The sequence below is a fragment of the Branchiostoma belcheri genome, unplaced genomic scaffold, assembly GCF_001625305.1.
Source record: "Branchiostoma belcheri isolate BF01 breed outbred unplaced genomic scaffold, Haploidv18h27 scaffold50, whole genome shotgun sequence".
Lineage (NCBI taxonomy): Eukaryota > Metazoa > Chordata > Leptocardii > Amphioxiformes > Branchiostomatidae > Branchiostoma > Branchiostoma belcheri.
The window spans coordinates 165995-176157 of NW_017804132.1; the positions used below are offsets into that span (position 1 = coordinate 165995).

The 10163-nt window shown below is 44.0% G+C and overlaps 2 protein-coding genes across 2 annotated transcripts in view; one reads left to right on the forward strand and one right to left on the reverse strand.

Annotated features, from left to right (window-relative positions):
- Nucleotides 1-4343: 4343 nt before the first annotated feature.
- On the reverse strand, nt 4344-6583 carry LOC109480387 (micronuclear linker histone polyprotein-like). Its single transcript, XM_019782584.1, has one exon. The coding sequence runs from the start codon at nt 6427-6429 to the stop codon at nt 4360-4362; it is 2070 nt and encodes a 689-aa protein (XP_019638143.1). The 5' UTR covers nt 6430-6583; the 3' UTR covers nt 4344-4359.
- Nucleotides 6584-9801: 3218 nt separating this feature from the next.
- LOC109480394 overlaps nt 9802-10163 on the forward strand; it is a 12650-nt gene continuing 12288 nt past the window's right edge. The window contains exon 1 of the mRNA XM_019782593.1: nt 9802-9855. The gene's annotated coding sequence lies outside the window, so the exon portion shown is untranslated. The remainder of the gene's footprint in view (nt 9856-10163) is intronic.

The following is a 10163-nucleotide window of genomic DNA, read 5'->3' on the forward strand; positions in this document are numbered from 1 at the left end:
CTGATGTGGGCCGAACGGATTTATCATTGGTCGAGTTCCTACTGCACCATGTTGTCACCAGTTGTGCTACATTGGTGACATGCGTGAGTTGTTTGTTTATTTTACGTGTTTTGGAGAAAGCACGCTTAAAATGGGGCCATAGCAAATCACATATTGACCACAGTTTTAAAAACGTGTTTTCTGTATCTGCTTAATGAAAAATTATGGATTGAATCAATGGATTTTAATCAATAGGTCTCTTTTACTGTAAAGTTATTTTATGAATGTTAAGCAGTACGCACCTTGTCTTTTAGCCTATATTTGTAGAATTGATTTTGATGAATTAGTAATAGTACCTTGTCTCTAAGGGTATAGACATGTGATCGATTTTAAGAATTACAAAAGATTTGTATCATGCCCTAATTCAGCCAGATAAGGCTGCAACGGTATGTTTGAGCACGTGCTGCAAATAAACCAGTCATCATCATCATCATCAAAAATCACACTTGTCATTCAAGTATTCTTCGGCATTTGAGTTTGCATAGATGAATAAGTAATGTTATCCAAATATATACAATTTAAACAACAATGTAGATTCATTAAGTATTTGCATTTGCTTCCATATTTGCGCTATATTCTGAATATCATGTCAAATAAACATATCATAGTTTGTATGCTAAGGTTGTAATTCATTTATTGCTAACAAAGACAGTGTGTTGTTTTTAAGGTCTATCCTTGTTTACCGGTCTACGCAAATATCGTCATGGCAACCGAGTGTTCCACGATTTGGTTGAACATAAGGTAATTAGTATCTGTCCGTGTTGCAATTTAATCTTTACACTATTGGTACTATTGCTTTATTAGGTATACAATAGATATAACTGTTATTTTGAGGTAAGGTTAGAAAATATAAAAAAAAACAGAATAACTAACTAAATGTCTGAATAAATCTATGACGTCATTACCAAATGGTTGATTACAACACGTTTTTTTCATTAGGCTGTTGCTGAAAGAATTTGGCATCCCACAATCCTCTGCGATAAACAGGTGCAACAACTTGGCCTTCTTCCTGTCCTTTTCCTACGTGCGAGTCTGGCTGTTGGTATTTAGGATGTAGTAAGTATTTTTATCGCTCACACATTGGGGAGGATAGTACGCACTCAAGTAGCAAAGACTTACTTTAACGCTACGACTTCAACATGTATGTAACGTAGGAGCAGGAGTAGTTACTGTAATAGTAATAGCAATAGTAGTAATAATTAGTAGTAGCAGCAGCAGTAGTAGTAGTAGCAGTAGTAGTAGTAGTAGTAGTTGTAGCAACAGCAGTAGTAGTAGTAGCAGTAGTAGTAGTAGTAGTTGTAGCAGCAGAAGTAGTAGTAGTAGTAATAGTAATAGCAGTAGTAGCAGTAGTAGCAGCAGCAACAGTAGTAGTAATAGTAGTAGTAGTAGTAGTAGTAGTCGTAGTATCAGTAATAGTAGCAAAATTATCCTACAAAAACTCAGGAAACATAAGACAAATCAGACACAGTTTGGCCGGAAAAAGGGAAAAGCTTTAATTTGTGACTTTTCCGAAACAAACACAGGTGGAGAAAGGGGTGGTGGTGGGTGAAGAGACAAACAAAAGCAGGACCGGCACCCGCGTACCGTCAAGTCGAATGGCGTATCACGTGATCGTGTCAAAGGTTACGGGCCGAAACAAAAGAAACAGGGGTTTTCTAGACAATTAACAAAAATTACCAATGGTCAATTTTTCCCAAATTATCCTACAAAAACTCAGGAAACATAAGACAAATCAGACACAGTTTGGCCGGAAAAAGGGAAAAGCTTTAATTTGTGACTTTTCCGAAACAAACACCAAAGGAACGGCCAAACTGCAAAACATAGTTATTTAAATTTAGAAAACCACCACCTACTCCTTTTCTTTCTCTTTAGATTCCTATGATATCATACTTGAACATTGCTTTGGGGTTACCAACCCAGGAAGGAACAATATAACAACAATTCAAGAATATAAAACTGTTACAACTTATAACAGTATAACTGCTGTCGAACTATTCAGGCTAACAACCATCATTACTTCTTACAATAGTTCACTAATAGGGAATCATATAAGAACATGCGCAAAAAACTAAAGGGACCTAAACACATAGGTCAACTTGTAACAATAACATTGTCTCCTCCTAACAAAACAATCTATTAGTGGTCTACGATGTGGTATAAGATACTAGTACTACAAAGCCATCTTACGAATGCTAGTCACCATTCTGGAACATAGACTTAACCGGGTGGCTAAGGGAACTTTCAGATACAGCAAGTAGGCGTCCGAACGCCAGTCACCCTGAAGGCGAATCAAGTCAATAGGAACACCTGAACGAAAGGCAAAGGTGGCACCACCTCTACGTCCACTATGTAGTGAGTATCTAGCTGGGCTTAAACCTGCTCTAATCAGGATCTGCTTGAAAGCCTTATCGAAAACGCTCTGAGTCAAAGGTACAAATCCTGATCTATGTGGTCTCGTAAAAGCTGCGATAGTATCAAAATTGCGATTCAACTTAACCATATTACAGTATGCCGATACAGGACAAAGAGGAGAATTCTTGATCTCCATCACGGGAACGTACAATACTCTCTCAGCACACTGTAATGTCTTAGTGTAATGTAAGGTCTTTGCTGGCTGAAACAAACAAACAAACAGAACAGAACAAATGCATTAGAACCTTATCATACAGTCAATAAGGGCACTCCAAGATAAAGTCTTCCTGGAATACCAGAATCTCACAAGTGGTCTGGTGTCGTGTGAGACTCTTGAACTGCTGAGAGTGATACGTTGACAGGTGCCATCGCGAAAGATGATCTGCAATCCGATTGTGGGAACCTTGAATGTGTGTGGCCTTCACCTCAAACGTGGCAGCCAACAGCCACAGCTCCCTAGCACACTGCAACAGTTCCCGATCACGAGCACGGCCGGAGTTTAATACGTGCACACATGCCATGTTGTCGCAGTGTACCAAAATTCGCTGTCCAAACCATTGGGGTGCCCACTTCCGTGCCGCGACTACAATTGTTAACATTTCAAGCACGTGTATCTTTGATCCAAACTGTTCCAAAGTCCGCTCGGGAAACTCGCAATGGAAGAACTGACCGTTGGAGAAACCGCCGCACCCCGTGGCACAGGCATCTGTCATAACCAACTCGTCAGGGTCGCTGTAAATGTCTGGAACCATCATCGATACACCGTTGTATGAATCCATAAACCGCTGCCACCACTTGAGATCCAATCTGAAATCCCGTGTCAAGCGAAGTCTATGGTGGTTCCGTCGTAGTGAACGCAATGCCTCCAACATACGTGATATAAACAGTCGTCCAGGAGGCACACAGGATGAGACAAAAACGAGCTTACCGATCAGGGACTGGAGTTCGCGTCTAGTGGCCTTCTTCTTGTCCAGCCACGCGCTAACAAGCAGTCTAATCTCTTCTAAGCGGAACTGTGGAACGCGTCTAGTCATAGACACTGTATCGAAATTGATTCCTAAAAATGTCATACACGTAGTAGGGCGCACTGCCTTCTCTGGAGCTTCTTCCAAGCCAAGACTGCCCAAAGTGTTCTGTAAATCTGCGAATGCTGCATCAGCTAAAGATGGAGTTTCCGCTCCTCCGAAATCATCTAAGTAATTACACACATCATAACCTTTCTCCCGCTGAATATAAGTGACGGCTGAAGTCGTTGTTTGGCAAATGTATGCTGATGATCTGAGTCCAAATACTAATCTAGTGTCCACATAGAAATCACCTCTCCAATTGTACAATAGATATTTGTAGTCCCTAGGGTCCACTGGCAACTGCCGGTATGCTCTCCTTAAATCTGTCTTATATAGCAAACAACCTGGTCCCTTATTCAAAATCATTTGAGTCATTGTGTCGACTGATGGGTAAGACAACTGTACCGTGTCTCCTAGATAAGTATCCTTAGGTACTGCTTCATTCAATGCATGGCCACATGGGAAACTACAGTCCACTACTACTCTCCTCTTATCACTGTTCCGTTTCTCCACTGTTTGTAATGGTAAAGAAACCACTGGGGACGAAAAAGGGTTCTTTGGAAACGGTCCCACTATGGCACCTAGGCGACGCTCTTCAGAAAGAAAATGATCAACATGTGAAGAATACGTTGTAGCAGACTTATGATTCTTAGGATACAAAACTGCAGGCGGACTATAGAGTTCTTCCTGAACGTTGATGGGCCAACCGAAATCCAAATAATCCACTATATGCTTGTGCTCGTAATCTTTGAGTAACTTTCTCCAGGTATGTATATTCAGATTTGAGTTCACCGGTCTACGAGCGCCAATATAGTTAGGAACATTAAATGCCGATACCTCTTCATGTAGCCTGATCGCCTTGTGTGCCGCCACGTGCGGGGCCGGGTCCCTGGGAGAAGTGGGCGGAGTTACCGAAGCTGCGATTTGCTCTGTCTGCCGGGCCCCGAAATGGCCGTGGTTTGTGCTGGCACTCTTGACTCGGGTGCGGTGCTTGAATCTCCCGAACTATCAAACACGCACTACAGACGTGTAACAGTGGGGCGTTCCATCGTGTGCTCCAATGCCCGGAGGGTAGCGAACAGGACCCGGTCTGGAACTCGCCACAGTAGCGAGGTCTGCTTGCCGACACTCGAGCCTCTTTCTCAGGCCCCGCCCTCGGCGCGTTGCCCGCGTTGCCCCGAGCAACCCTAGCCTGTGTTCGGTAGTGTCTTTCCCTGACAGCATCAAAGGCACCGCGGTTCCCCCATGCAAGCGATCCGTATTCCATCCCATACAGTAAAGATGCGTGAACTTCCCGTACTGCAACCCAATCATAGTAGACAGCGTCGAACATAAGATCTGCTAGGTGAACCAACTTATGCTCTGCGTCCGTAGATACACGATCACGATCGAGAACATTCTTAACATAGCCGTGCACAAACATGGGTAGGGACAACTCGTCATAAGTCACGCCCCCTTCTTTACCATATCCCGGGAAATGCACCCGATGTTGTGGCCAATCAACTTTGACCCGACGTGTACCCGAATCATTAATAGTACGGTTGCGACCGCTCTTACCTGCACGACGTCGCCTCCTAGAACGTGAGCGGGAGTCGTACGAAGATGTGTCTGAGTCATAGTTGTGCCGGGAGCGTTTGCCTTTCTCTTTCTTCCTGTCGCCGACCCTAGTAGCGCTCCTCTTCTTACGCGACCCCCTGCGACGCTTGCGCTTGTCTGGTTTTCTCACGAAACCCAACTCTGACTCTGTTGTGTCGGATGAAAGCGTTTGGGGCGGATCCCTAGCCTCGGTCTTCTTCTTACGCGACCCCCTGCGACGCTTGCGCTTGTCTGGTTTTCTCACGAAACCCGACTCTGACTCTGTTGTGTCGGATGACAGCGTTTGGGGCGGATCCCTAGCCTCGGTTTTCTTCTTACGCGACCCCCTGCGACGCTTGCGCTTGTCTGGTTTTCTCACGAAACCCGACTCTGACTCTGTTGTGTCGGATGACAGCGTTTGGGGCGGATCCCTAGCCTCGGTTTTCTTCTTACGCGACCCCCTGCGACGCTTGCGCTTGTCTGGTTTTCTCACGAAACCCGACTCTGACTCTGTTGTGTCGGATGACAGCGTTTGGGGCGGATCCCTAGCCTCGGTCTTCTTCTTACGCGACCCCCTGCGACGCTTGCGCTTGTCTGGTTTTCTCACGAAACCCGACTCTGACTCTGTTGTGTCGGATGAAAGCGTTTGGGGCGGATCCCTAGCCTCGGTCTTCTTCTTACGCGACCCCCTGCGACGCCGGCGCCTCTCTGGTTTTCTTGTGTAAGCTGACTCCTCTGTGTCGGACGACCGCCCCGATTCAGTCTGTGATGATGTTGAAGTTGAATCAAAGTCGCTCTCGTCAAGGCGTTTGTCGCTGATCCTCCTCTCCTGGCTTGTAACTGGATGTAACAAGTCGTCCAAAGCCTTGTCCACCTCTTTGACCAATTTCCTAGATTCTCTCAGGTCTCGTATGTCGGGCTGGTCTTTCCCTTGTGCATACTCCCTGCTCCGATCACGTGCGTTTTGGCGAGAAACCTGGGGAGGGGGCTCACTTCTTGCTCGAACGCTGGCTTTCTCTCCGCCGTAATCCGACGATTTCTTTAGGTTGTATGATCTAGCCAACCTCACCTCCTCTTCCGCGTCTTCCGAGAGGCTGTCCGACCAGGCCTTACGCACTAGCTCCTGAACTTTACTGTGCCGCCGAAGGCCTCTGATCTTCTCCTGGACGTTAGCACTACCCCGCTGTCGTCCGAAAAAGTCTTCATCTGAGGTTCCTTCTGGCCGCTCAAAAGTGCACCTGCCGCGGCCGTATGGTCCCGGGTGTCCTTTCACTGGTAGCCGACACACGGAACATCGTCTCTTCTTCTTCTTCTTCTTCTCAGGATCAGACTCCATATTCGCAAAAACACCAGATGAAGAGACAAACAAAAGCAGGACCGGCACCCGCGTACCGTCAAGTCGAATGGCGTATCACGTGATCGTGTCAAAGGTTACGGGCCGAAACAAAAGAAACAGGGGTTTTCTAGACAATTAACAAAAATTACCAATGGTCAATTTTTCCCATATTAGTAGTAGTAGTAGCAGCAGCAGCAGCAGCAGTAGTAGTAGTAGTAGAAGTAGTAGTAGTAACAGTAGTAGTAGTAGTAGTAGTTGTTGTTGTTCTTGTAGCAGATAGGAGGAGCTGGACTGTTTTAACCCTTCTCGATGTTTGTTTTGACAGCATACCCTTCACAAGTTTGTTGATGACGAAGGAATTCTACACCCTGGAGTTTCCGGTCGTGGTGACGTTCCTGTGTTGCTCCCAGTTCTTTGTACTCATCAACTTGCACTGGTACGGTCGGATGTGCAGGAAGATTTCAAGCAACAATGTAGGATACGGAAATGATGGATAGTTAAGTAGTAATGAACAACTTTAGGTACGAATTGACAACCCGCATCAGAACTGAGACGAGCGTAAAACCAAGAATAAGTACATGGTGTAGATGACGTACTTTCATGGTCTTGTAAGACCGACGAAATGCCTACTAATGAATTAACAACTTTGTTTGCAAATAAATAAAAAAAAATAGTGTATTGTTATTCTTCTTCTTATTATTATTATTATTCTGCTGCATGTATATCTAGAGGAATGTAGCTCTAGTAGATAATTAACCGAATCATCACTCTGGTTTTGCATATTATGATATATATTAGACACTAGGCATGCTTCTGTCTTCTTCTGTATGCATCCTACAAATCTATTAAATCAGCCTTTTCACTTCAAATCAGTGTTTTCAAAAGCACTAGATATTTCATGGGGGTATATGAGATCTTTGAACTCTTGTTGTGTGAATTTAAACAAGGCCTAATAATTAGTAATAAAACTACAGGCCTTCCCCCGACTGAGAAAAAAAGACATTTCTAAGCAAACTTTTGGCCCTCATTCTTACCGTACACATTTTGTAATTCCCAATCATAGGTTTTCAACAAATGCGTTTTTTTATAACATGTGCTAATTTAAACAATAGACTGGCTAACCATTGGTTTACACTGCAACTGCAAAGTTCTAGCTACATGCAGCTACAGCAAAGATCTAGCTTAATCAGGATAAAGAGCACCCCCTGAGTGACGTAACTTTTGCCCCCCCACCCCCAAAGTAATATTTCATATATCGTTTGTAGTCTCAAGAGCAGGAGCTATTGTTCTGGTTTTGGTAGATACTTTTTTTCTAAATGCCAAAGAGTAATTGTATTAGCAACTTGACAGAGTTTGAACTAGGCATCAGTTATATCATACGACGTGTGTGGGGTCGTGTGGCGCAGCGGTAGCATCTTCGGCTCGGAACCAAGAGGTCCCGGGTTCGAACCCCACCTTGTCACCGACCTTGTGCCCTCGGGAAAGACACTTTACACGAGTTCCCTCACTTCACTCAGGTGAAAATGAGTTCCTTTGGTTAGGGACGTCCCTCGGATAGGACGTTAAATGGAGGTCCCGTGTTTGGGGAGAGCCACACCCCACGCAAGTTAAAAAAGCTCACCTCGAAAAAAGTTGGGGACCTTCCCGGTGTGAGTGGCTTACGCAGCTTGTACTTACATGTACAAAACTGGTGTGGTACTCTAAAGGCGGTTTACCGGTTATGCGAAACAAACAAAAACAAAAAGACATCAATATTCTGGTAACCCACCGAGTACCCCTCCAGATCAATTACAGCCAGGTGAAACATAATATCATATTATTTCGCAAACAACAATTGAACAAACTTCAAAATGCATGGGAGCTCTTAGGAAGTCTCTTGGTCTTTTAGAAACCAACACTGGCATCTGCTCTTAAGTCTGCCTTTGTGAAATTGCGAAATTGATGCGTCCACACTCAGTGGGTTGCTTTTCTAGAAACGACATTCAAACACTATTTGTTACAACACGGACACGTAGATCGTCGTGTCGATTTCAGCCGACATGAAATGACAGCTTGGCTCGTCATGAATTATTAATCAGACGGGAACATAGCGAGGCGTCTGCTCCAAGGTTGCCCGGTATTGTGTGCGATGTTTACTCCAGCTCACGATGATTGTTTGAGGTAGCAGAACGCAGTATATAGCCTATATTGATTAACATAGGGAACCCAAAGTGAGAAGGTTCGACGAGTCAAAGTGTGTACTAGTAGTAGGGTGCACAAGCAAGTTACACAAATTGAATATGATTGGTTTTAGGGAACAATTTACAAAATACGTGAAAATAGGCTCTTTCCCTTCTAAAATAAAGCCCACGTTTTTATTAGGCGCTGTGCGGAGGTCGTATGAACTGCAGCCGACGCACACGATACCAGTATCCATGCACCAGTCTACGTACGTGACCGAAAAAAAACATCAGAGTTCAACCTTTGTAGTCTCAAACCCGACGTATTTATCTACCGTTCACCACATTGTTCACCTCGCCGCCGTGTACTGAGGAATCTCGACAGCTTTCTCAAGAACCCTGCCGCACTACTTTGTGCCCGAACTACTATCGCCCATGAATACTGTGTCATGAGACCTTCACACCCATGATATCCCCTCATGCGTACATAGCCTACCATACCGCTCTGTGTCATTCTTTTGTGTACGTGTGGCATGTCGGGCGTCCCCGAAATAGACCTTGAGACGTTCCTAAACTTCTTATTCAGAGTCTTCATTGCACTTTTTGTGGTGAGCTGGTTTTTCGTGCTCAGGGCGTGCATCGGTCCCATTGATTATTACACATACAAAAAGAACGCCACGACTAAGGACAGTGTTGAAGACAGGTAATATGCTTTTACTGTTAATTTTTTACTGTTAATTTTTTTTTGCCGGATTAAACTCTTCTGTAGACAGGATATTGGAATTTTCTTACACACAATTTTCTTATCTTGCTTTCGTTTTTTTATGTCTATCAGACACCTAGCTTTCTCGTAGCTTCTGACATCAAAACGTATTCTGAGAATCCCTGGTTGTGTGGAAGAAAATACCAATATCCTTATATAGCTATGTTGTACTAACCTGATGAAATTCTTTTCTTATGACAGTGTTTTCAAACGTACTTGATAATCATCATTGTCAACACATGGATTTAAAGGAAGAGACTGCATAACAAATTTGATGTCATATTAATAATGATAATACTAATAATTGTACACACGCTCTCCTTCGTGTCGCTTTTACCTTCAATTCTAGTTCAACAAAAGAAGATCTTGTGATAGTGGAAGACGGGGATCTTTCCTTCTTCCTGAGCGACCCAACACAGAAGAGACGAACCAGCCTTTTACTGACCAGGAGAAACGACAAGAAGAAACTCCGCCGGCGGGCGAGTAACCTGGTCTGATACTGTGGTAGGTTATATACAGTATACGTTATATACGGTCATACATGACATGTTAGGTATCATTTTACAGTATAGTAGTGTTTAATATACAGTATATATGATACGTTAGGTACCATTATCCAGAATAGTCGTGTTATACAGTATACGGGGCACTTTTAGGTGTCATTATACGGGATAGTACCAAATCCCTCGTCACTTTGCTCTCTGCTCGGGATAAGATATGAGAGTTGTACTGGGGCCGCGAAAGGCCATTAGCGCCCAAACAGAGGCAAAATGACTGGGTCGTTGCGCGGGGTATTTTTTTTTTTTATTTTT

Coding starts and splice junctions, on each gene's coding strand:
- LOC109480387 (XM_019782584.1), bottom strand. CDS start 6,429: ATGGAGTCTGATCCTGAGAAGAAGAAGAAGAAGAAGAGACGATGTTCC.